The sequence below is a fragment of the Micropterus dolomieu genome, linkage group LG06, assembly GCF_021292245.1.
Source record: "Micropterus dolomieu isolate WLL.071019.BEF.003 ecotype Adirondacks linkage group LG06, ASM2129224v1, whole genome shotgun sequence".
Classification (NCBI taxonomy): Eukaryota; Metazoa; Chordata; class Actinopteri; order Centrarchiformes; family Centrarchidae; genus Micropterus; species Micropterus dolomieu.
The window spans coordinates 27,287,388-27,315,328 of record NC_060155.1 but is presented as its reverse complement, the minus strand read 5'-3'; the positions used below and the strand labels follow the sequence as shown (position 1 = coordinate 27,315,328).

General features: G+C 41.6%; 1 protein-coding gene across 1 annotated transcript; it reads right to left on the bottom strand.

The window, feature by feature from the left end:
• Positions 1-25: 25 nt before the first annotated feature.
• rab2a (RAB2A, member RAS oncogene family) lies at positions 26-27,511 on the bottom strand. The gene is made up of 8 exons (XM_046052047.1): positions 27,330-27,511; positions 15,614-15,685; positions 12,946-13,013; positions 10,211-10,293; positions 8,205-8,297; positions 7,170-7,281; positions 4,870-4,938; positions 26-1,152 (listed from the first exon to the last, which is right to left on the bottom strand). Exons 1-8 carry the CDS (start codon positions 27,373-27,375, stop codon positions 1,057-1,059), a joined length of 639 nt encoding a protein of 212 aa, XP_045908003.1. The 5' UTR covers positions 27,376-27,511; the 3' UTR covers positions 26-1,056.
• Positions 27,512-27,941: the final 430 nt, after the last annotated feature.

Genomic DNA, 27,941 nt, shown 5'->3' with positions numbered 1-27,941 from the left:
TTATTGAAAGGATCCATTTTCACACTTAACAGTTTGGTCTTTTATTCTCTGCCCGGACAATTTAAAACACTTTTTCTTTTTTTTTTTCTTGTAAGCCACAGCCAGTTTGTAGTGTTCATTAAATACAAATCATTTTGCAAGTCAACACAAAAAAGGAGAGAGAGAGAGAGAGAGAGAGAGAGAGAGAGAGAGAGAGAGCGCTTGATGAAAAACAGGGAAAGCACAAAATAACATAATTTGCACTTTATGGACAGAAAATACAGCGTGACTTGAATGCCTCCTACATCTTACAAAAAAACAAAACAAAACAGCATACTGGAATAACTATATCATCCCTATACACACACACACAGGCACAGCATGAAAACATGTAGAAACATGTCCTGCTATCAACGTGCTGCTGCGTCATTTTCATGAAAACATGTACAGATGTGTGTATAGACACAACACAGTGCATGGTTTATTCCATACAGTCAGTTGTTAAGAGAGTGTTTAATCGGTATCGACAATCCTGTGTCTTTCTGGACAAATTCAACTCACCGTTACCGAAGATAAAGTTATTTTTTTTTAATGATTCTAAGTACCGTAATATCCCAACAACTTCCTCACGAACCAGGAGGAGTGTGTAAATTAAACTTCCAGAATGGGTGTTGTTAAATTAAAAATAAAAAGATTAAAATCTGTTTATCTAACCCCCCAAAAATAAACGGTGAACTGCAAAACTTCAGAATTTCGGTGGCAAAAAATTTAGCAGGTGAAGCTGACTCTGTCCTCATAAGACTGTAGGAAGTCACGTTGATTTATGGGGACTTGGCCCCTAGATGCTTAAGATATGGTAGAGACTTAGTAGGAACGACACAGTTGAAAGAGCCAAAAAGACGCAGAGCGAGAGGGAGGGATGGATGGATGAAAGAATGGAGCGGTTGAGTGAGAGGTTAACAAACTGTTAGTGAGCCTGGACAGTTCTGTAGAAACGCAAGGGAGGGTTGGAGAGGGAGCGAGGAGGAAGAGGAGGAGGAGGAAGGGTCAGGGTCGAAGGAGGTCTGTTCTGGAGCTTCAGCAGCAGCCTCCTCCAGCCTGTTGGCCTCCCTGGCTACCGGACAGCGTGGAGTTGGTGGTAGGATGCTGGGGTCCGATCTTAATACCATTAGCCTGTGTGGAGACAAACCAAAAAGAGACATAAATTAAGTTTGGAAAAGCATCATAGAAAGATCTCACTCCAGGAATAATTGGTGTCTGCTGAAATGTGCCTATTGAACCATGTTTCAATTAGGGCTGAACGATTTGGGGGAAAAAAAAATATCTAATTACGATTTTATTTTTATTGAAGTTTTGCTAAAGTTCAATATTCACTGCCAGTCTATTTTTGACTGAAGCCGTGACAAGCAGCACGGAGCAGACGAACCAGGCAGGAAGTCAAACACAACATCACGTTAACGACGTGTAGGCTAAACGCTGCTGAAACACTTCAGTGAGAGTTGACGCCGGTTCAAAACCGCGGCACAGCTGCTGCCAGTGCCGGTTCGGCTGGCGCCATTATCCCACGTTTTCCTCCAGTTTCGTTTGTTATTGTAAAATGTACACGCCCTGTGCAAGCTCTGATTGGTGAGTAGGACCATAACGGGAGAAGCGTGCCGCTTGTCATTGGCGAGCAGGTCTGTCACACAAGGATGACAACGGAATGAATCTGTGGTATAATTAACCTACATTTTAATCGCCGTCGTCACAATCAGCTAATCGCGTTCTTTCAAATCGCAATTCCAATTAGGCGATAGGGTATATACATAATAATAATAATTTAGATAGAGGTAATGGGTTCCTTTTCCCGCTTGTGTAATTTCTTTGATTTTAACTTAAACTCAAAAACATTTTCAAAATTAAAAAAACTGGAGAATGAGTGTGTCAATGCTTTCATGGCACCGCGCCTGCCTATTGGATCACATCACAGAGGAAGCAACAGGTTCTGCTGGATTGCAAAGGAAACACCAGCAGCACTGAAGGACACGAGAAGGGGGGGGAAAAAAGCCCATATAAAAGATGATAAACGGAGAGAGAGACTGGAGTTCTCTCAGTGTACTGTAGCTCAGCCTCGCTCTCTCCCTCTGTATATATTTATCTCTCCCTCTCAGTGTAACTCACCCTCCTACACTCAGTAGCAGTAGTGCCTCTGGGAAACACTGTATGCCTTTAAATCACATTTATTGAGCTAAGGCCATGTGTGTGAGAGTGTTCTCTCACAGTGGCTGCCAACATTTCTGCTGGGGTTTCCCTCTCCCCCTCTCAGTCAGCCAGCTGATGTGGTTTGGCCCGGCCGGCCTACCTTCACTTCGTCTTACTGTTACTATTAACAAAAACACCCACTGGCTGGCTAACTCCAGTCCTGTCTGACTAACGTTTGTACTTTCTGGCAGGCTGGCTGAGGGGCCACATACACTCCAGAACAGACGTGAACACAGACACGGTTTTGTTTATATACGACATTGGCTGTCTGTATTCACGGACATGTTTGCACTTGTTTGTTGGCACATATGTTCTGTGCGTACAGGCCAATATTTTGGGCTTGCATGAGGACGATGAGTGTGGACCTAGATAGGATTTACGTGATGATTTATGACCGGACATCAGAGTTTTTAAGAAGATAATTATCTGTATGACTGGACAGAAAACTCCACAACAGGAACTTTACCCCAGAACTTGGGGTCTTTATTTTATTTTATTCTCTGGGTGGGGTGGTAGTGGGGTAGTACTTTTCCAAAAGTACCACAATTTTGGGGGGGATGGGGCTTGCCTCACAGTACATTTTTGAATTGTCAAGTAGAGGCTACTTGCTTTAAGTTGAGCATTTCGGGTGTTTTGCTGCTACTGCTTGTCTCTTTTCCACCGTTGACTCTATGCCATTTGCAAACCAATGAATCACAATCAAAAGTCAGATAGCGCACACAAGTCTCATACCTCAGCATTGTATTTTTATTTTCCAAAATAGCAGCTGGTGTGCAGCTATTCCTGCGGTGTGTTTATAGCTAACCGCTGACTGAGTTAACCTAAATACTGGGTCCAGAGTTATTGTTTTAAGTTTCAGTCTGGAGGTTTCAACGAGGAGCTGAAGTCGGTCTCCGCTTCTGCGAAACAAACAGACTCGTTAATCCGTGCTGAAGGTGCCGCACTCGGTTTCCAGACCTGCCAAACTGTTGTGTTTTTATGTTTGTGTTTCTTTCTCTGTGCTGGAGTTCTTTTAGGGAAGTTTATGGCTTTATCCAGTTTGTTTTTAAATTTGTTACAAACTTGAATCGTGTTTCTTTTTCTTATACTCTCACACAAAAAAAGCTATTTTTAGTGGTCAAGTATATCGTTTTTCATTCAAATCTGATGTTTCATATATACACATTTGATGTACATCAGAGTAATTACATAGATCAGCTTTTTAGTTTGCCTAGTCCTCGCAGGTCTTTTTTACCGCAGTAGAAATGCGCACAACGGGACTAAACACTGCTTTAGATTGCATCCACACAAAAGGTCACATGAGACTGACGCAGCTGTACATATAGTTAGATATAGGCAACCTTTGATCAGTGTGAAGAACGTTATGGTTACTGTTCCTAGCAAAAGCTGCAACTGATGTCTGTCTGTTCACTCGCTACTGATTGGTTAGAGCAAAGCTAAACAAACCTACCTACACCAAACTACCTGCAAGAAATCAGCTAAAATGAACAAAGTCTGAATGATTTAAGTGCATGAGAATGGCAAACCAGGCTGACTAACCTCCTGACACTGGCCTTTTGTTCAACAAAACGGACATAACGGTTTATTTGCTGAACGTGCACATCAACAAAGTCAAAGTTTGGCCTGTGAGTCAGCTGGAGCTGTCGCCAAAACAGGAAATGCATGCACAGATTTGTCATTTATTGGAGCCGCGCAGCAGTAACGTTAAGAAGCCAGCTTTTCTGTTGCCTCCAACTTTCTCTGTGATCTTATTTTAAATAATCACAGCTGATCATACAACACAGGGCTTGTCCGTAATCTGTATTCAATTTGGCCGACCTCAATCGTAAGATCAACATCTCAGTGGGGCAGCGCAGGAAGTGCACAGTTTGCCTGGTCAGCAGGAAGCACTGTGAGCCAGGATGAAACTTTTTTATATTAGTTCAGTAGCTTGATATCGCAAACCAGAAAATGTAATGAGAACAGATGCTAGCTGTGATGTGAAGTTCTGTTGTTCGCTGATTAAAACGGGACGACAAAGAAGAGAATCAGCCCTTTTCATTTTGTTCAGGCATTTCAGCGTGGAAGGAGATCTTTATGAAACGTACACACTTAAACAGCGTTTTGGGATTTAGCTCTTTTCAGTTGCTGACAAGTGCACACTTGCTGACAGGCTTGGTGTCGTGACTGGTGTCCTGTCTGGATAACTGTTCCACTGAGAAGATAACCATCTGGTTGACTGGATAGGACTTACTGACTGGCTGGATACACAAGCTTACAGGCTGACTGGCTGACTGAGTGTTTGTTTTCTTGCCGAATGAGTGAGACCTTGTGGGAATGTGAGGAATTTATGAGCTGGCAAGATGCCGAGAGAGAGAGAGAGAGAGAGAGAGAGAGAGAGAGAGAGAGAGAGAGAGAGAGAGAGAGAGAGAGACAATGCGAGTGAGGAGGAGGAACGTAGAGAGTTTGGCCTGGTTGGAGTCAAAGGAAGCGGAGAAGAGGGCCCTCTATTTTATTTTATTTTTTTGAGGAGAGAGGGACTGTGGCAAACCACAAACACAATACTGGACAACCACACTGAGGAGAAAGACGACCAGAAGAGAGGAGAAGACGGCCTAAATGAAGAGAATGGAGAGTGTTGAAGAAGAAGGAAAACGAGGGGGAACTCACCTCATTGTTGATATCAAACACTCCCTCTTGGATCTTCTCATAGATCTCCTTGGCTGTGTTGATGAAAGCCTGAGATAGAGAGAGGATGTGAGAAAGACACATTTGCATGTCGACTCCTGTAAATGAGACTGCTCGGCTCTTGCGAAACTGTTTTAGTAAAAAAAGCCACACATCATTAGGAAAGCAAAACAGACTCAACGCAAGTTTGATGATGTTGAAGATAAACACAACCAGTTTTTTGAGTGCTAAACATTCTTGCTAAAACATGACTTTGCTTTGCTACTAAATGTACCATTTAAAGTTAAGACACTAATTTTAATCTATCACAGTAAACTATCATTCTCGGTTTGTGTCAATGGAAACACACCGTGCAGAGGAACAACAACCAAACATGGACATGAAACAGATGTGCGCGCGTGTGAATGCGTTAGCCGTTTGGCTACAGCTGCTCTAGAGTAACGTCCAAGTCGCATTTACAAAGATCCGATCTGTATCGGATTTGGACCACATATGGAAGTGGCCCAGTTCCGAACTGGAAAAGATCAGATTCCATGTGGCCTGTTCACACCGTTATAAAAAGATAACATCTGAGTGACTTGCCCTGCAGTCTGAACGTAGCCCTAGACTGCTGTGTTCGCTATCGCTTTACCTGATCTGTGCCGTGTCTTGCTACATATTACCAGATAAAAATGGTCTCTGTGTTCCTCTACAAAATGCAAAAATGGGTCGCCAAATATCCCTGGCCGGCCCACCCAAGTAAAGTCTATGTGTGGGAAACACTGGTAGCTGTAAAGTCAATAAATCTCTCCAATCAAACTGCTGTTCTCTCCCTCAGTGGACCACATTGGTGTATTTTGTCCTGGCCAACAAACACAAACACATCACAGAGGGGAGATGCTCTAAACATGCTTTTTTGTAGAGACTTCAGAGATGGAGATGAATTTAAGAAGTCAAATTCTTCACTGAGCCCTTTGAGAGCTTTTAGAAGTTCAGCTGATACGACGCAGAAACCCTTCAGAGCAGATTTGTGTTTTCTAGTCAACAGTTGCTACAACAAAAAGATCTTTGCAGAACACACACACACACACACAGCGAGGATGAAACGTTAGAATAAAGTGGCATTAAGCTCGCTGAGTGACGAGCCTACGACTGTGGTTTCAATGCATGCGTCTCCAGGGACAGCCTCTTAGTGTTTGTGTCTCGAGGGTCTCAACTGAGATCTGAAATCAACCCAGATCACACTTCAGTCTCTGAAGGAACAATTCCTCCACACACACAACTTTGTGTCGAGTCTTTAAAGAACTGAAAATAATGTCCTGAACTTCTACCTGACACCCAGTCGGAGGTAGACTTAGGGGGGCAAGGGTGCTTCCTGTTCACTCCTGTCCTATTTCCTTCCTTCAACGCATCGCTGCATCTCTCTCTCTCTCTCTCTTCAAAGACCACCGGTGTCCACCCACAGACCCTGACGACAAACACAGCGCCCTGATTGGCTGCTGGATGTCACTGAGGGGAGGGCAGGGCGGAGGTTATGAATATGTATGAACTGTAACTGGTTGATGTACTGCTGGAGAGAAAGGGAGATGATGGAGGAGAGAGGGGGGTTGGGGGGGTGTTGGGCATGGAGGAGAAAGAGGAGGAAGACGCGTTGGAGGAGGGGGGACATAAAGGATGGAGAGTGGGAAGGGGGAGGTGAAGGAGGGTGGGAGGGAGGTAAAGAGCAAATGATGGACGTCGAGGGATGAGAAGGGATGGAGCGAGGAGAGATGAAGGGAAGTGCGGAGAGGAGTGGTATCAGGAGGATTCAGAGGACACTAATGAGACAAATTAATCATACCACACACACACACAAACACACCCACCCCCCATCTTAACCCCAGAGAGAGCTCTACCCGACAGTGGTGTGGGTGGGTGTGTGTGTCTGTGTGTGTGTGTTTGTGTGATATAGACCAGGCAAGAGAGGGTAGAGAGAAAAAAATAAAAAAAATCAATGTAAACAAACACGCACACACTCTCTGCGGTGCCCCTGGCTGGCATGCTGTGCTGTGTAGGATGGGATTATTTATGTGATTGGATAAGTGAGAAAGGGGTCCCCGAGGACAACGCCATGCATTCATTACACACAACAACACCAGGGGTGTGTCTCTGCAAGAGGCGGGGCAGCGTGCTTTGGCGAGCTCACTGCGCTTCATGATGCTAATCCCTGGACTTCACTTATTATTCTACATTAACGCCAAACACCTTGTCACTTTCAAGATCTAGCCTGAATCTATGAGTATATACTGTTTGTGTGTTATTACCTCCTCGACGTTAGAGGCAGTCTTGGCTGAGGTCTCCATGAATATGAGGCCGTGTTCTCTGGCAAATGCTTCACCTTCCTCTTTCTTCACCTCTCTCCTCGACTCCAGGTCACTATAAAACACACACAAACACGACGTAGTACATTGATTGTTATGACATCTTAGCAGATCTGTAGAGTAAGATACCTGCAGTCAGAAGCACTGGAAGACTCTGATATAAATGACCAGCTTTCTCTGATGTAATAAACCAGGATTTTAGCTTCTGTTCGTGATGACATGTCCGGTGAAGAGGACTCAGACTAAAAACAATTCTATATAGCTATACCCTCTGCTGCTAAGTGGCTAACAGCTCCATGTAAAATTAATGTTGATGCTAATTTCCTAACTTGAACAATTCTACCTCAACTCTCAACAAAACGCTGACCTTAAACACCAGCAAGTGTGTGAATCTGTCAGACAGTTTACAAAACTAAAGTAAAATTCAACGTGTTTGTAATTGTATCAACAGCAGCACTTAATTTTCCTTACGTAACGCTGTTATGTAATGTAACCTCAGGTACCACCTGAGACATCAGTGTTGTCAATAACCAGTTGAGCTTTGTTGCAAAAGATAACTTCCTCATTGCCATTTTACAACAGTACATATGCCACATACCACAGTTGAATTAAGGTGTCTTTTAACAGAACTGTACCTTACACAATGTTATGTTTCCTAACTACTGGGACAGAGAGGGACAAAAGCATTGTGAATAACTTGCACCGGTTCGTTGCAGATCTGGGGTTCCTCATTTAAAATCGGTCTAATCTCTGCTCTTAAATTAGTATGTAAGAGTTTGATGTATTTAAACTCTGAAGACAAGCAGCTACAGAGTTAGGTTAGGAGCAGACATAACAGCGTGCTGGCTTGCTTGGTACAAACGTTAAACAAACCATTGTTGTACAGCACAATGCTCCTAAACACCACTGACGGCTGCCACACATTGTTGATGGTCAACGATTAGTGTGTAATGTATCTTGCAGCAAAAAGGACCTTACCTCTTGTTGCCGATGAGCATAATGACCATATTGGAGTTGGAATGTTGGCGAGCGTCCTCTAACCAGGTAGTCAAGTGGTTGAAGGTGTCCCTTCTGTTAAAACAAGCACAGACTCTAGTTTCAATCTAGTTTCACAAACACGTGAACGATGTCCCTCCCTCTTGCGGCGTTTACAATCATGCAAACTCACAAAAACACCACCATCGCCTGTTCGTCCTAAGTAGAGCAGAAGAAATTACTTCCACTTCCCTGTGAATTTGCTTTAAATACATAATTTGCCTCAATAATAAGTGCTTTGTTTTTAATGTCGACAAATGTGGATATGTTTGTCTGCGGTTTGGGTGACGATCACATATCTGAACGTGCAGTTGTTCTTCGTTATGGAACCACGTCCCATTTTGTGTTCGGGAATCGGACAATATCACCACTTTTAAGACCTAACTTAAGACTTTTCTGTTTGATCAAGCTTTTAGTTGGGGCAGGATTTAGCAAACTTACAATCATTAAATAATTTTTATATTGTTGATTTTCTTCTGGCTATATATTATCTTGCTCCTTTTGTAATATATTCCAGTGTATTTTGTGAAGCGTATTGGGACCATGCCATTTGCTGATTTTGCACTTTAAATAAAACTTGATTGATTGATTCATTAACATTATTAGCCTTTATTAGAGAGTCAACAGTATAGAGAGGTCATAAAAGATGAGAAACCAGGAGATGGGGAACGACACAACAAACCAAGGCGTTCACTGTCACCCTTAAACCCCTTCGGCCACCAGGGCACCCAAACAGATGAATTTTAATTTCTTTCCATTATCCAGTGTACTGTATAATATAATCAACAGGGTGACGACTACTGCAGAACAATTGTGACTGGTGCAGGGATAAAAAACACCCAGGGGGTTAAAAATAGCGTATATTACAGAAAGAAAAACACACAGCAGGACAGCTGGCAGCAACAGACTCTAAGCTATAAGCTATTGATATCATGAACCTTTGGCACAGTTAATATGACACCGCAGAGCAGAAGAATGCAGATCAGGGACGTTTTCAGTCAATCAGATTTAGAACTGGCGTTGTAGTTTTAGTTCTAGTGTGTATAGTCTTAAAGTCCCTCTAGTGGCCTCTAGAGGTTGTAATGTCCACCACGTCCCACAATATAAATATTAAAATGAACTTAGGTCAGAGCTCAGAACCCTGTCTTCTGGAGAACTTGGAAGATCAGTAACACATTTCATGGCACTCCGGCCAGTCGTCATCAATATATTTTGATCTGGACCATGATGCTGAATGGCTGGAGAGACAGCTAGTGGTGTTTGAGAAGAGAGGCCAGCTAACAATCCATTTACACAACATAAGTGCCTTAAATCTCAACTGGATTTTATCTGGATACAAGACACTTGATGTCTCAAGGGAAGGTTATTATAGTTATACATTTTTATTTTGTTTTCAATTCCACTTAAGTTTTTAGATTAGTTTCAGTGTTAGTTTTAGTCTTTGGGTCTTTCTCCTGACTTTTGCTGCCATGATGCGAGGCTGACACAGCAAAGAAACTGGAAGATAGATTTAATTTCCACCTAAAACACAAGGCTTATGCAGGCCCAATGAAATAAATAGACAAAGATGAAAATTTAGATTTATTTTTCAGTTAGTTATTGTTTTTTTTTGTAAAGCCTCAATTTTATTTTGTTAAAGGTAATAACCTCGGTCTCACCAGTTAAGATTCTTTTTCCAGGTAGTTTTTAGGACTATAGGGATGGCAATGTCGGCCAGTCAGCCCACCACGTCCAGAGTGAATTATCTCACATTAGTTTTGTTCACACAAACGACACGGTGCCCAGACGATGAGAGTCCTCAAAGCCGGTTGCCATTTTTGGCTTTTAGTGAAATATTTCAACAACTATTTGACGGATTGCCATGAAATATGGTGCAAACAATTCACGGTTCCCTGACGATGAATCCTAATGACTTCAGTGATCCTATGACGTCCGATTGGTCCCGTTACCTTGTGATGTCATAGACTAGCAGTGCTCCTGCTGCTCCTCTGTAGTAGGACCTAGTGATGGACCGGAACGACTCCTGACCAGCCTGCAGAAACACATAAATATATTAATAAACAGAAATTGAAATTTGAATAATTCAATCGACCACAGACGACAGCCCTGATCCTGCTGGAGTCTGACTCTGGCTTTACAGGCCTCATCCCCACCACTCCTGGTTATCTACGAGCCCCATACGTGTTACATGCACCAGTCCTGATTCTTCAGCAGAGTCCGGCTCCTGGTTTTCAGTCAGCTGGGGCGAGGACAGGACTGAGCAGAGCCTGTAACAGGATACAATGGAGTACTCTCTTTCGTTCGTTTATCTGAAAACAATCCCTTTCTTTCTCTCTGCTCATGTGTCTACTAACCTCCCAGCTTCCCTGTTTATGAACAACATGGAAGGACGCATCAGCTGTGGCGTCATATGGATTAAACCTGTAGCTTATATGCAGGTCACCTTGTTTGTTCGCGCCCCCGTTGTTTCACCTCCACTGTCTCTTCCTTGCATCACTCATCTTTTCTTTCTGTCTCTATGAATCTCTGGGCCTCGCCTCTTTGCATCACTCCTTTCACCATCTAGCGTTCTTACCACCCCTCCCTGTCATGTCTATTCATCCTCTGTCTCCATTCGACGTACAGTAACAATGTTGTCTGTGTTTCGTCCTGGCCAGAGCAGAAGACAAAACAGCGCTCTATCCTAGCAGCTGCAGCCCTGTGACCTCATCTGAAAAACCAGACAGTCAGTCAGAAACACAGTCAGCCGGTGAATCATCCAGAAAGTCAGAGAACCAGGCTGCCAGTTTGTCACTCAGGCACCCAGTCAGTTGGTCAATGAAGCAGTCGGTCACTGAGTCACTGAGCTGGTTAGTTAGACGACTGGACACCCGTTCAGATGGGCATTCGTTTTGTCAGCCAGAGAACAAGTCGGTGAACCAAACAGCCAGTTAGATGGTCACTAGAACAGTCATTCAGGGTCATTCAGGGAGCAGTGAACCAGTCAGTAATGCTATTAGTGAATAAATGATAAATAAGGGTGAAGACAGGGAACGCTGTGTCTGTCTGCCATCTGGCCTACATGCCTGTGTGCAGAAACGCACATACACGGACGCTCTTATTCTTCATATGGCATGTGCAGTCAGTGAGCCCTTCTGGTTGTCATTTTGACCATCTAACCAGGGACTCTATCGCACCTGGAGGTGAAGACAATGGTGGTAGGACAGAAAACGTGCAGTAGTCTGAGCTTTGAGAAGCCGGGCTGACATTTCCTCTCACTGCTCCTCTCATGCTATGAGTTTGGTGTTTTTTCCACGGAGCTCTAGCTCCACCTGCTGGTCAACTGGTTAACTGCATGTACAGAAAACCATAGTGCACTGACCCAGGAGCTGAGAGAGACCTGGAAAAAGTACGCAATGTTCTAACTCCAGGTGCTCAGATGGATTTGTCACCATATTGTATTGTTATGGTGCTACTCGTTGGTTCCTTATGTGGACCAATAAAGCATCTGAACTTGACTGAGCCATGTACTTTGTATTCGTGTTAAAGACATTCTCATTAATCAAGTTTCCCAGTCAGCTCTGACCACGTAAATAGGCACTTGATTACATCTAAATCTCAAGCGTGGGTATTGGGACAGACTATTCTATACGATACTATATTTCCCTAACTATTTTAAACATGAAAAATGTTTTTAAAAATGTGCAACGAGAGTATTGTGGTGATCGTCGCACATGCCTGCGTCATACACAACAGACCCAGCAGCCAGCTCAGGGAAAATCTGTGGCGGCGTTTCAAACCAAAGTCAAAGAACCAAAACCAAAGAGGCGTCACTTGGTTTTATTTTCGTTAGCCAACTTTTGCTTTGAAACTGAGAGGTTTATGTTGAGATATGGACTCTTGTGGAGATTTGAACTGAGATAAGGATCCATTCATTGGTGGTTGAACTGTGGGTTTTGCACTGATGGTTTAATACACTGTGGTGAACTTTATGTTTCTTGTCGTCCCTGATGATACTATAAGATATTATTTCACGCCATGACTTGACTCTCAAATTACCTTTCTGTGCAATTATTATCAACTGCGATACTCCTTCTCCTCCATGACTCATCCAGCAACCCATTTTACTCTTCCCCTTTCAAATCTGCTTCCTTCTTATGATGGCTGACATACCGCAAAACTTCTATTAAACGCCTCGTCCCAATTAGACACCTGTCCTTTTCACTGGCTGGGTGTGGCTACACATTTTGACAAATAAAGGCAGGTTTTAATCAGAAGCCTGGTCCAGTTTGTATAGAATTTTTTGGGATGTATAAAACCTCTTAAAGCCCACCAGGTCTACTGCTATTTCTAAGCTGCATGGATCGTACATACTAATATAAATATTTTAACTTTTGTCAATATGGACATGCTATATACACAGTTAGATTCTCCCCAATTCAATCGTTTAGATTATTTTATGTAAACATGAGCACAAAAGTATTATTTCATCAGATTTACCGGCATGGAAAGGGCCTGTCCCGAATTTAGGCAGGGTCAGTGATTTGAATGAAAGCCCAAGCTATTATTTGAAGTTTTACAGTATATACAGTAATAATAATATATTGATCATGCCTCTTTAATTGAAAGACCTGGTTGCTAAGTGAGATTTTTTCCCACACAACAAGGGAAGCCTCATTAAAACAAAATTCAACACATATATTACCGTATCCCAGATCTGCAGTTTGATCTGTTTGCCATCTATAGTGATCATCCTCGCTCCGAATTCCACACCTAGAAGCACACACACAGAACAAAGTGAATAAGGCGTTATTTTCAGGCGTCATGAAGAGCATGATGAGCATTATTAAACGAGAGTGGAACCTCATATATAACGAAGGGTGATGAACACAACATTTTGTTCTGTCTGGTCACAACCACTTTTTATTAGGAAAATGCTACAAAAACACAGCACATCTCTGTTTTCTTATTCTGATGTATGAGGGAAATCCCCCACACATACAAGTTTCCATTGCTTTACAAATAATCTTGCACTATTTGGAAAGTTATACATCACTTAGGGTCCGTGTCCACCAAAGTGTTTTTTTGCGAGCTGAAAACGCCAGCTGCTCTTCTGAAAAAACGCCCAGCAGGGAGCGCTAGCGGGCGCAGCGTTTTTTCCTCCTGCTTTGGTTGCTATGATACATAAAATCTGTGGTTGCAAGTAGTCCTACCTAACTTTACTGGATGTGAAAATGTCAACACAGAGTGCAGTACTTGCTCTGGCTCTTGCTCCGTATGAAGAGAAGGCTGAAGCAGGTAGAGAGAGAGATTACGGACTCGCCGTATATGGGTTTATGATTTTGTGGGCGAGGAAACATCTCGGCGAGGACGAAGCCTTAGTTCCAGGATAGTAACTGTTGCTACGTTGTGGTATTTGTCCCGCCCCTCCTGCACTGTGATTGGACAGCTGGGTAAAAAGTGACATTGACGAGCGCAGCATTTTTCCCCCAAAGTTGAACATTTTTCAACTCTCGGCGACTGAAAGAAAAAAAAAAAACAAACAAAAAAAAAACGCTCAGCGCCTCGTCACGCTGCTGGTGTTTTTACTAGCTTGTAAAAACGCGGGGCTCCCATTGCAATTAATTGAAAACAGATGCTGGCGTAAGAAAAAAACGCTTTGGTGGAAACGGGCCCTTACACTGATCAGGAGAAGGTTTTCTTAAAAGCTCATGATCAGCAGGTTTTAACAGTAGTTTAGCTACTGAATTCATTCACTGAGTCTGCTCTGAACGGGAGACCTTCAACTGACCACTTTCACACAAGCCTAAATGAACCAGCACCACAGTTTCTTTTAGCTGTACCAAAAAGGCATGAAAGCACCCCTAAAGTACCTCAAACAAATTGTTTGGCATTTATGTACAATAATTTTCTACGCTACAACGGATAGAGCTGTGATAAGAAGGGCTTTATATTGCCACAGGCAAGAAGAACGCTAACCGCTAATACAGTTGTATGTGTGGTCTTCCTGATGCGGTCTCTTTTCAAAGCACATTCATTGTACATAGATCACACAGATAAGTTGGCAAGACAGAGATGCCACTAGCCCACAGATGCTTTTATCGTATCTGTAGTAATATTAGACAAATATCATACAGAAGTTGAAACGATAACGCAATAAGCTTTTTAATTTTTATTTAGAAATTTCACAATAGTTGTTAATAACATTTGGTTTTATGCATTTCCCCCCAGCATAATAATCAAAAACAGTATAGACTAGCAAGGCTACAGGTTATTGACGGCAAGTAACATTGCACTTTACATGCTGGCCTGCCGTATTTCGCATGCCTCGTCTCTGAATTCAAAAATTTAAGCCGACCTTAAAAATATCTCACATGGACTTTCCCATGATTGAGAAAATACTCATTGTTAATAAAGGATTTACTGTAACTGAGGCAGTTTTAATGGTTCAGTGTGTAGGTTTTAGTGGCATCTAGTGGTGAGGGCTGTGAATTGCAACCAGCGGCCCAGGATGCATTCACATGCTCCTCGGATGGTCCCATTTCCAGGGTTGTGAAGCCATTCTTCCGACTTTAGAGTGCGTTCATGTGCTCTTAAGTCTGAATGTGGAATCAACATGGACGCTGCTACAAAGATGTGATGGATTAACATTATCAGAGCATTTAAACAACAAGCAGACATCTAGTTCACTCTGCGTGGACAGCAAACTAACCGTTTATTTTCTTACTTCTAATAAATTAGACAAGGACTACTGCTACTACGCTGCTTCTTCTTGCGCTCTGTAGCGGTTTGACCCTGTGGGCTACTGTAGAAACAAAGAGGCGCAACACAGTGACCTCCATGTAAGAGGACCTGCAGTGTATGTAGATAGAAATGTCTCCTTCTAAGGTAATAAAAACATAACGGTTCGATATGTAAGGTCTTTACACACCAATGAAAACATAGTTATGGATATTATATTGCATTTCTGTCAATATATCCTCAGAAATATTACACACTGGACCTTTAAGATAAGAGTGGTCTTATTTTTAGAGATCAGATCCAATAACTGCACTATTTTTCATTGTGTTAAATATGATTTTGATCTGTCTGAATGTTAGGGCTATGATGAGCTCCCTTTTTTTCTGAAACAACATGATCTTTTACTGCAATAAAAAGGTTGATGAACTCGCTGCAGCTAATTACTCTTAATTAGCTCCACCTTTTCATCCTGTTAGCACCAGCTCTACTGATTTTTCACTGCTTTCTAACAAGAGCTGTGTGTGTGTGTGTGTAATTAATAAATGCTAAACTATGATGACATTTTACACTTTTAAATGAACATAATTCTAGTGATGATCTAGCTTTACTGTGTTGAGGACAGGAACTCTTACCGATAGTGAGGTCGTGAACCGGCTGAAACCTCTTGTCTGTGAACTGTAGTAATAGACATGACTTCCCCACACCTGAAAAGCAAAACACAACACATTAAAGATGGTCTAATGCAATATGATGAGAATTAAAATACCGCACATTACGTACCAACATCATTATAAAATCAATTATTTTTCCTAGCTCTGAACTTCCACACAGCGCAGAGACATACCGCTGTTTGTAGGCGACAACACTCTGCAGGAAGTTACAATAATTAACGTCTTATTCATGTTATTCTTTCAAATCTAATGTGGCGATACTGGAGTCATCATCCAGGTCAAACAACCCCAGCAGGGAGCTTCTTACACATTATTTTTCCAACATTGGCTTCAGCCAGCTCAGTTAACCTGAACACACTGTTAACAAACTAACTAGCCAGCTGGTGTTCTTGTATGTGTGATGCCACTGTTGTTTTTCCTAAAGGGCACTGGTGAATCTGCTCATTATTAACACTCCTCTAACACCTATGACTTCTGTCAAATAACAGATCCACAGACACTCAGATGGACTAAGACGACAGTTATGTCATGAGGTTTCTTTACCACATGCTAAGCAACACTTTGGGGTTAAATTAGAAACACACAAAACATGTTTGGTGCCGGAGCACCCAAAAACAACAGTTTCATTTTCAGTATACCTAATGTGATTACTAAAACCGAAACAGCAATGTGTTACAATAATTTGTTACTGGGAATATGTACCACACCAAATTAAGCTTTCAAAAGATAAATCATACCCCTTACAGTTTAAGGATAAGTTCTTATTTGTTCATATGTCTTAATAAGGAGGTTTGTATTGGCCTCAAGCTCAGTCAAAGCCAATATGAGGATGCAGCAGTTTAAGTTAGACAATTCAAGTGGGTATTATTTATCTAAAAATCAGTGTGGGGAAGAGCTGACACTATAAATCTATCAATAGTAACGTTAACATTTTGATAACTGATTTGTTTTTAACAACTTTTCAATCAACAATCCAAACATTCTGGTTTTAGCTTGTCAAAGTTTTATTTAGCTGTTGGTTGGAAAAAACAAGACATCTGAAGACTGCACTAAGCTGCAGGATTAGTAGAGGGATAGTAACAAAAAGAGGAATATTTGTAAAATGATCACTGTATTTGGCCTTATACTAGTTTTGGCTGAATATGAATGCATTTTGCAAACAACAAAGACTTTGGCTTTTGTCACCTGTCTTCTACAGGAGGTATGAGAACAAAACTCTTTAATTGTATGATACTGTACAAAAGGTTTCAGGTGTGGAAAATAAATGCTGTGAAGTAAGAATTAACAAAATGTCTGGGAGTATTTAGCCCCGCTGTACATGCTACAGTGACTTCTATCGGCAGCAGCTCAGCTTTTACTTTAATTAAAAACAAATAGCATCATATACTGTATTACCCCGGTGAAATGTCAGGGGGGTATGAAAAAAATACACACTGTTTAGTGTAGTAACAAATCTAAACCTATCCTTTAATAAACAGCAGTTATAAAAGCAAGGATGCATCAATTTACTTCGCCAAAAAGAGGACTGGAAGAAAAGTAATCCACCATCAAGGCATTCAGCCGTCCAAGCAGTCCTGCGGCTGACTGCCCTGCATTCACCTTTAAGACTAATGCATTGTACTCGCTTGAGAAATACTGTTTCAATGTCTATCTGAGACAAAATGTTGTTTTTGTTTGTGTGAATCATCTTCACCTCAATCCACTATAAAAGTGCTTTTATTTTAAATGTGCAGCTTTTAAGAAAAGGCCAAGAGATAATTTATTATATGCTTATTTTGCAGACTTTGGGTTGATGCTAGGATGAGCATTCAGAGGCTTGAGGTTAGGGGGCGCATTTGAGTATGCGTGTGTGGGAGGAGGAGGGGGAGGTGAGTGGGAGGAGGAGGGGGAGGGGGTGAGAAGAAGAGTATGTTAATTAGGTACGGAGAAAGACAAACTGAGATGCATTCAAGGAGGCAACAGAGAGGGACGCGGTCGTCCTCCGTCATGGTTTCCAAGTGTTACCATTACCAGGGCAGCGGCGTTGCTGGGCAGGGATTGTGTGATGATGATGATAATGATGATGATAAGAGATGGCAGAAAGTACGGAGGGATCACGAGGAGGGCAGTTATATAGAGGTGTAACAATCATGTCATCGTCACCTCCATCACACTTGTGTGCACAGTCAACAGACACCTGCTTACAATCCACTCTCATACTGCCAATGGCTAACATTAAGGAACATTTAACTTCAATTTGCTTTATTTTTTCCAATTAGCTGAATGATTCACAATACAACTAACGGACCATTCTGGCAAAGCACAACGTCTCTATTCTAGTGTAAGACGTAACAGCGGCATCAGCTTTCAGCTCACAATCAAAACATGCTGTGCCTTCAAATGGTGAGAGAGGCTTCAATCATAGTCATAATTAGTGGAGAACTATGCAATCCACCGATCAGCCACAACATTATGACCACTAAGAGGTGAAGTGAATAACACTGATTATTTCGTTACCATGGCACCTGTCAGTGGGTGGGTTATATTAGGCAGCAAGTGAAGATTGTGTCTTCATAGCTGATGTGCTAGAAGCAGGAAAGATGGGCAGCTACAGGATTTGAGCAACTCTGACAACAGCCACATAGTGAAGGCTAGACGTCTGTTTCAGAGCATCTCCAAAACGCTCTGCAGTCGTCAGTACCTATCAGAAGTGGTCAAGGGAGGAAAAAGCTGAGGAACGGGTGACGGTGCCGATTCAACAGACGAGCTACTATAAGTCAAATAGATGATAAAGTTGATGCCGGTTCTGATCACCACATATTAATTTATCGTTTACTATTTAAATGGGTAAAATTGTATTACATTGTGTATTGCGCGCAGCTCGCTCCCTATTTCTCTCACAAACACATTGACAACGGACCCAGGCCCAACATGATCATGCGCTGGATAGGTGTGCAAAGACTAATTGAGGTAGTCGACGAAAATCGTTTTAATAATTATTAAATTTGTTGCCAAAAAACAGCATTTCACTTTTCACTCAGCCAAAAAAGGTCATGAACTGCAGCATCTGCAAAGCTGAGCTTTCCTGGAAACGCCGGAGTATCTGAAGAGGAGGCACGTAATGTTGTTGCACTGTGGACGATGAAGACTCGTAGCTTCACGTTAAAGCCGTGTAACTTAACGTTACGAGCTGTAACGTTTTCTATACAGTCTATCATGTGGATGTTACTTTGACACGTACCACCTACCAAAGCATTGTTGCAGACGACGCACACCCCATCACTGAAACGGTATTACTCTGCCACAAAGCAACAATGGTTCAAGAATGGTTTGAGGAACACAACGAGTTCAAGGTGTTGATTTGGCCTCCAAATTCCCCAGATCTGAATACAATCGAGCATCTGCGGGATGTTCTGGACAAACAAGTCCGATCCATGAAGGCCCCGCCTCGCAGCTTACAGGACTTGCTCTGATCTGCTGCTAAAGTCTTGGTGCCACAGCACACCTTCAGAGGACTGGTGGACTCCATGCCTCGACGGGTCAGGGCTGTTCTGGCGGCAAAAAGGGGGACCTACACAATATTAGGCAGGTGGTCATAATGTTATGGCTGATTATTCCAGTGCAAGGTCTTTCCTACAGATTTTGGGTGCGGTAATATGCCTCACAATTCCAGAAGCTCTTATCATGCAGAGGTAATTCAAAATGTGGAAAGATCGGCAGGGCTATCAGAAAACAAAGACCCAGCCATGTGACTAATCAGCTGGTTAGAGAACAAGTTGACAGGATGATTGACAGATGGATTAATTAAGCTGCTCTGGCAAAACAAACACCAGTCTGAATCAATAGATGTGGACCGATGAGATAAGCGCTGGCAAATATTCTGCCTCCTTCCACTCTACTGTAACATGAGGAAGCTTTGAACAAAACTTTAATATTTGCCATGAGTGAGTTTTTTTTATTTATTTAACCATGATAGGCCCCATTGAGATTAAAAATCCCCTTTTCAAAGAAGTCCTGGCCAAGACAGGAAGCAGCAAAAAATAAAAACAAGGGATTGTAAACAGACAAACAACAAAACAGAAGACCAGACAATACTACAATATATAAACATCCCAAGGACCAAAGTGCAGTACAAGTCTTTTATGTTTGAAAGACAGTTGAGTTGAATTATTATCGCAATTTAGCAAACAGACATAAGTAGCTATACTTGGTTTAAACAAGACTAAAGGCTTGAGTCTACCCGTCTTTCATCTCACTCGTCAACTCCTCCTCCTTTACGAGCATATCTTCTCAACCTAAAATCACTACTGTGCCTGAAAGCATGTATGTAGACGGTGGAGCTAAATGCTAACACCAGAATGCTAATAATGCAATATTAAAATGGAGGAGGAATAGCGGGTGACCATCCTAGTTTAGCAGAAGAATTGGACAAACTGAAATTATGGTCTGGTGGTGGCGCCAGATGAAAAGCTACAGGGTCACCAAAATGATGAGGGGTCACCCTTGGATGCCTATTGCGGTTCTAAGCAAAAAAAAAACAAAACAATTGGATCTGACATGAGTGAAAATGATCTGATAGAAGTCATACGGACATCATAACTGCGACTTTACACCTTCCACTACAGTTTCAAAGTCTGTATCTGCAGAATACGTGACAGACATGAAAAAACACCTCCTGTGTTAGTTTCAAATTAAAAGCCCTCTAGAATTTTGGTTATTCGTTAACAAGACTTTTATTGTATTAAGGGATAAAACGAATCATTGAGAAACCTGAATTACTCAATTACTAAAAAGCAAATTCTTTTATTCGATGCTTTGTTTAATCCATATAACTATACAGCGCACCGTTTCATCGTGCTTACGCTGTGGACAAGTGAAAACGACATGATTTAATGGCGCAGAATGGAGGAAGAGAGAGAGAAAATAGCGAGGGATGAAGAAAAGACAGGCCAGAGAATAAGACAGAAAGTTTGGGATCATTACAAGCTAAAAGAAAACAACAACTCCCACAACAACCACAACAGCACGATGGCAACGCCTCAGCATCAGAGCAGGAAGCATCCAGAGTATCTACCGAAACGAGGTAACATTAACGTCGGCCTTTAACGTCAATCATGATTTCTAGCGGAGATGAAGGCTTGCAAAGGTAAGGCACAGTTCTTAATTGTAAATGTTTAAACGTGCGTTTGTCTCACGGACTGGTTCGTCTGTGATTTTGGCTTGACACGTTACAGAGAAAACTATTTCTTATCTGATGAATCGACGGAATAATCTGTAGAATACTCGATTACTAAAACAATTGATAGCTGCAGCCCTAATTGTTTGCAAAGGCAAACCCTAGCATAACACTGTGATCCCAGCCAGCTAAAAATAGATATAATACTAATCAAAACAATTAACAAAAGAACCAATCCACATTTGTTCGAGCTTCTCTACGGGGTATGTCTGCCAGTGCCTTAAAAACGCAGCGGGGATTTCAGAAGCCAGACTCTTCCATGTAATTTTTAAATGAAGTTTTAAGGTGGAAAGTCAAAGATAACAATCTAGCCTTTCCTATTAAAAGAAGGAGGCATCAATTACCGGCTCATTTCGGCAGAGCGTTACAGAAGGCCAATGAGATACTGCTCTGCTCACTTACAGCAGTAACTTGAAGCTTAGCAAGGTCAGCATATTGCACCGCAATCCCTGCTGAGGAATCTGACAGGAAGTTGGCCCAGACGAGCTGTCCTCCTACAGTAACTACCGAGGTGCATGGCAACTGAGCTCTAGTCTACTATACTGGAACGGCTTAATGACAGTCGTCCCCTGGTTCAAGTCTGGCATCCTCCTTCCCTTATGAAAGCACTGTCCCTGTTAAAATGCACAGTAACACAATCTTCAAAAAATTAATCATAACACATTAGTCAGAGTACCACCTTGTCCGTGAGGCGGTTAGCAGAGCTGATCTGATCTGTACTGGGTCATACATGCAGCACTAGAGGCTCAGTTAACATTCCTGTTAGCCATTACTAGTGCTTGTTATCACATTGAATAATAGCCCAGCCCTCTATATGACAAGCAGGAAGGCTATAATGACTTAAATAACACTGAAAGGGTGACGTTATCACAATCACGACCACAGGATGTCTTACAAGACACACTGACTGGTGGTCACAGTCTATTTTTAAGGTCTACTTTGGATTTCAATTTCAATTCATTCATTCAATTCAAAGTCTTCGATTTAATATGTATTATTTGGGCATTTTACAACATTTGTTTCAGTTGTAAGACTTTATTTGAATTGAAAGGCACATTACTAAACCTAAATGTATGAAGCAAGTAAAGAAAAAGTTTCTAGGATGAACTGTTCCACAGTTTTAACAAATGGCTGGTGGAAGTGTAACTACGAATGCAGATATTGGCCAGATTTATTAAACTGAAAGAAGCAACAGTCCATTGGGTCTACAAACTGTCACCAAGCCACCACTGGATTGTAGGCTCCGAAAGCTTCGCGACAACTGACCCAGTATCATCCTCATCAAGAGTTCAGTGTCCGAATGGAGAGTTTTAATGTTGAATATTGAATTTAATGAAGTATAGTTGTTCCTGTGCTTCTCTTACAATGCACCTCAAGCTTTTTAAAAAATCGGATCAAACCCCTTTAAAAAGTGTTAAGTCTCTGGAAACGTGCAGACTTACAGGCACAGTCTATTTTTGGAGGTTAAACTATGTACAGGCGTTATCATTTTCTTTCACAGTCAGTCTGTCTTTCTGCCAACCTGATCTGTGGAGAGGCTGGCAGGAGTCCACTGGCTAAAGACAAAATCCAACCAACCTAAAACAGAATTCACATTGTTCCCCCCCCTCCTATTGACCAGGACAGTTCAATCAATAATTATTTACTTTTACAACTCCCTGCTACTGCCTCGTCATATCGCCATAGAGGAAAGTCTCTCCTCAAGTCATGGCACAGTTTCACAAAACTGAATGGGGTGTTTATTTAGGAAGAATTTGTACATATTTTTTAAACGTATTATTATAAACAGCAATATGAAAAGGAATATTTTAGATTATAACTTTATAAACTCACCTGTAGCTCAAGGATCTACTAACATATCTGAGGTATACCTCTATGGTGAAGCGGTATAAGAACTGGTTATTAAAAGAAAGCAACTGGAACAAAATTGAATGCAATTAATGGCCCTGAGTGTAGTAGCAGGGCTCCTCCCCCACAAGAAGAACATGTGCTGCTAAATGAAATAGAGTTTATTAACAACATATTTATTACCCTGTGTGTGCGCGCTTCCCTTCTCCTTGTGTGCAATTACGATGTGAAAACCATCAGAGGATACGGCTACAACTGATGATTATTTTGGTACTCAACTAATCTGTTGATTAATTTTCTTTTAGTCGATTAATGTATCATAGTTTATCACAGACAGGGTACTGGCTACACTAATTTAACTAATTTAATATCTTACAACTGAATTACTGATATACTCATGGCGAATCCAACCAATCGGTGCATTTTAACCCAGCAGAAAAAGTGTGTTTGTTGAAGCAGCAGGGGTGCAAGATTACAATAGGTTGTGGTCTTTTTTCCACAAAGTGCTCGTAAATAATTTTCCTGGTCATACGCGGGTGAAATTTTCACACTGCAGAGCGCTGCACAGTAGTAGTGCTTATCACAGATCCAACCGCATGAGTCAAATGATGAATGAATTTTCCTCTGCACTTACCTCTATCTACTCCTGTTGGACAACTAATGCCTAGTGCAGACTACAGGATTTTCTACTTGTCGTCTTGAAGTCGTTGTGGTGTTCAAACTATATGACAGATCTCGTCTCCAAGCCACGTTTTGTCAAGAAAACACATGTGAAAGGTGGCACGGGAAACGACGCAAAACAGGAGTTGTTGATTACTATAAACATGACAATTAGTAATACAAAGAGTGTGTGTGAAAGACTGGATTTGCAGACGCAGCCGGCAGGGACTGTCTGTGCTACAGAGCGTTGGAGGTGAGTAAAACACGATTTGTAATGAAAAAGTAGCTGCCTGTTCTGACAGGATGGATACTGGATGCCGAGTCGGCCGACGGCTCCAGATATTTATCATGCTAGATATCTGTCTTGTGTCGGCGAGCCTCTCTGATGTATCATTGAGTAGTTCACACAGATCGATCACTGATTAACCACCGATCACAGCTCAACAACTTGCAAATCGGGCTTAAAAGAGCGCATGGTGTGTGTGACAGTTGGTATGGGGCATGTAAGACTTAGACCGCGGCCTGGAGACCATTGGAGGGAAAACCAGAGGTTTTTCTGGATAAAGCTGCCAGAGTAAATTAGGGATATACTGTTATTTGTTTTGGTGTATCAGGACTAAAACTGGAGGTTGCTAGTGTACAAATAGACACACACCCAACTAAAACATGTCAAACTACTGTAGGCCACGACTGGCCTCAGATAATAAAAGGTATAAAGTAACTGCCAGTGAATCTCCATTAGTCTGCAGGAGGTCGAGATAAGGACCTGACAGGTTATATTATAAAGGTAGGAGTGCAAAACATTGGCAAAAGATAAATAATAAATGTGATCATGCAAGTCAAATTGAACACCTGTGACCAAGTCTTTGTATTCTGTAATTAGTATTTATATGCATTTTTCCACATTAAAATTGGTTTTCAATACAAAATTCATTCCATTTATGTATCATAACATACAAGGCAGGTCAACGCTGAAATGATTCCTTTTTAGTAAATTAGTAGCAGACCAGAAGCACTATCAGAAATGGAAAAACCATTGGTCCAAAATGCCACTCTAATTTTTCTAATTGTGTGAACATTTAAGCCAGTTATTTAATAAAATATCAGAAGTCTGTTGGTTGCAGCCTAAAGGATTTCTGACTTGAATATCCTCCAGCAAACAGTTGGACAGATAACATCCCTGAGCACAATTCATCATCAAAGCCACCTCACACCATGAACAGTCATATGTCCTAACACAGAATAATGCACATATGTTCACTCTATCAACTAGTCTGATATAATCAGTTTGTGTCTTTTCTATACATGTGAAATGTCAGTCAGCGTAACTGCTGCGGTCTTTGTTGACAGAAACCACATCATCCAGTATTAACAAACATCCTCCAACAAACTGACTGTTGCTTCAGACATTTGCAGGCCTGCAGCTTTGGGTGTTATCATTTCCAGATCTGCAGCATTTACCCGCCTTATGGCTCGATTATTACTGGTTAACATTTAGAAACTGGAAGTGAACAAGACAACCTTCTTTAAAAATATCGATTCAGGAAGTGATATTTATACAACTCAAGAAAAATTTGTCGAGACTTTGGTCATGTAAAACCCATTGGATTTGTGCTTGGCAAATCTAAAATAGGTGAGAAAAATGTACTGTGTAGACACATGTAATGTCTACACTGGACTTCTTAGGGACGGTTGTTTGTGGAGGAACAACAGAGAAAGGTTTTGGACATATTTTCTTGCAGCCCACACTGACATTTAGGAGCAGATGTGATGCTACTGGTCACATACTGACCACCCCAACATCATACTGGATGGAGAAAATGTCGGTGTGCATCTATTGGAGGTGCACAAGAACAATGCACACCTGTCTAATTTAATTCGACTCAACACGTAAGCTCTGCAATAAGAACAAACAATCTTTAACGCTGAAGCCCCTTCTTTCACCCCTATGTAGGTCTGCAAATACACATACTGATAATATAGGCGCCTCTGAAATGTGTCATGCCATGGACACCAAGACAGACATTTAATGTAATATTTTGAAGCATGTCATTTTGCTGAGGATCCCCTGAAACTAAAAACATGACCCCCCATGACCAAATAAGAAAAATAAACTGCACTACCACAGGTGACTATACAGAGTATTTCTGGTGGAGACAAACATGTAATCAAGCTAGGACCCTGGCTGCTCACTACTAGAGATAAACAACATTAGCAGCAGGCAAAACATGAGCCTGTGTCGCAATAACACCATAAGCCTGAAGCCCACCACAGCGATCACCTAAAATAAATGAACACATATGTGCATTAGTTTAATTATTGAGTCTTTTCCCCAATATGTTTTATTAACTGTCACAAAAAAAAAGTTTTCTTGGTTTAGACTTCTATACCAACAAAGTAAACAAATGGGAGAAAAGATATTTCATAATAGTTTAATTGTTGTTTTCTTGACTGGAGACACCTTGTTTGGGTCTTGACTGAATATTTGTCTTCCTGTATTGAATAATCCTACTACATTGTCACTCTACCTCAGATGACTGCCTCTGTTTGTCATTCTAATACTGGTGCTACATCATTATAATAAAGCAGTATTGCAAAATGCACCTGCTGTAAGCTAACTGAGCAGCCCCCCCCCCTCATCAGGACAGCCGGCTAACAGTAAACAGATGACAACATTAACTTCCTGACCTACTGGTTTTCCACACAGGGTAGCTAGACGATAGAAAAACCTACAATTTAATTTAAAAAAACAGAAATTTGGTCTTTAGCTTGACGTTCTGGCCTCCTTTAAGTAGAAGCTAAGCTAATCTAAAACTGACTTACTTGATGATGAAAGCCTGTTAAAAAAAAATTAAGAAATGCACAGTATGGTTATCCTTTTAATGTAACAAGCTCTCTAATGAAACCAGTCATAAAAGAACACATAATGTGCATTACAATTATTATTTAGTCTTTCCCCAGCATGGTGTATTAACTTTCACAATAAAAACAAAAGTAAATGAGTGGAGGGGGGAAAATACATTTCACAATAATTGTTGTTTTCTTGTGTGGAGACAGCCTGTTTTTCCATCTTTGGTTTGGTTTTCTGTATTGAATATCTCTACCACATATCTCCCTATAATAATACTACAGGTGCTACATCATTATAATAAAGCAGTATTGCAAAATGCACGTGCTGTAAGCTAACTGAGCAGCCCCCCCCCCTCTCATCAGGACAGCCAGCTAACAGTAAACAGATGACAACATTATAACTACTACACCACTGTGTTTTCCTCACACGGTCACAGGGAAAAAAACCCTAATATTTAATAAAATAAATACACAGCAGGAAACGAAACAACATCTCCAATTCATGCTACAGAAATTTGGTCAGAAATAACAAGTGCTCTACGCCATTTTAGGGGAATATTTACAGGCTTTAGCTTGACGTTGTGGCCTCCTTTAAGATGAAGAAGCAGCAGCTAAGCTAATGTAAACTTAGTTGTTGATGCAACCACAACAACAACAACAACAACAGCAGCAACAACAAAAAAAGGACAGTATGTTTATCTGTTTAATGTAACACGCTCTTTAATAATAAGCATTTGCTGCCGTGACATGTGTTTGCAAAATATTTAGTGGAGCAGCTAACGGCCGCTAGCTGGACTAGCAAGCTGTGGCTAACACCCCCACCCCTCGACGCAAACGGACAAAAGGCCCCAACATCCATCCGCCAGTGTCAACAACTGCTACGCCAACGTAGCGCAGGAAAAGCTTGTGTCAGGGTGCAATTTTATGGCGCTGTCAGAGTGTTTTAAATAATAATTCAACTGTGTTAAGTGTAAGATTGGAGCTGTCATCCCACCCCTTGCGTCTCTTGCTTTTACCACGTCATTGGACTATCCAACACTGCGGAAATACACCGCTAGCTGAATGCTAGCTGAATGCTAGCTGGCTGTCTTAGCTGCAGCTTACCCGTGTCTCCGATGATGATGTATTTGAAGAGGTACGCGTACGCCATGGCCCCTGGTTTGTGCAGTCAGCTGTCTCGACCGTAACACCTTCGTTAAAACAACTGTGAACCGTGTGGATGAAAGGGTAGCTGACAGCTTGTTAGCCTGTTTTTTTTTTTCTGTCGGTGCCGAAGAAGGGACAATAAACAGCCAAGAGCCTCGGCTCTACGTCACACGGCCCGCCCTCGCCACGCTACAGTATGATGCCTTCAGGGTCTCCTCGGAAACTCCACGACGTGCTTGATAACTCTCTTTATTTTAAAATCAACAAACAGGTCAGTTTCGGGCGGCACTTTCCAGCCGTGATCCAAACAGCGGAGCCCACATTTGATTATATAAGTCGTATTATTGTAAGAGACAGAAAACACAAAACAAACAGTCCTGTGAAATTATTGGGAAAGTGTTTATAGTCACTCTGGCGGCCTCTAATGGTGGCTGTATGTAATACAATTTGATGGGCAGAGCTGAAATCACTGAAGTCATCCCATTTTTTTTCACCCCATCTCTTTATGTAATTCGTCTCCATATGTGTTACGATTTTTTTTACAGCCCTTCTGGTTGGCTACATGCAAAA

Coding starts and splice junctions, on each gene's coding strand:
- rab2a (XM_046052047.1), bottom strand. CDS start 27,375: ATGGCGTACGCGTACCTCTTCAAATACATCATCATCGGAGACACGG. Junction 15,686..27,329: donor CATCATCATCGGAGACACGG/GTAAGCTGCAGC, acceptor TTTGCTTTTCAG/GTGTGGGGAAGTCATGTCTA. Junction 4,939..7,169: donor CTGCCTCTAACGTCGAGGAG/GTAATAACACAC, acceptor TCTCTATCTCAG/GCTTTCATCAACACAGCCAA.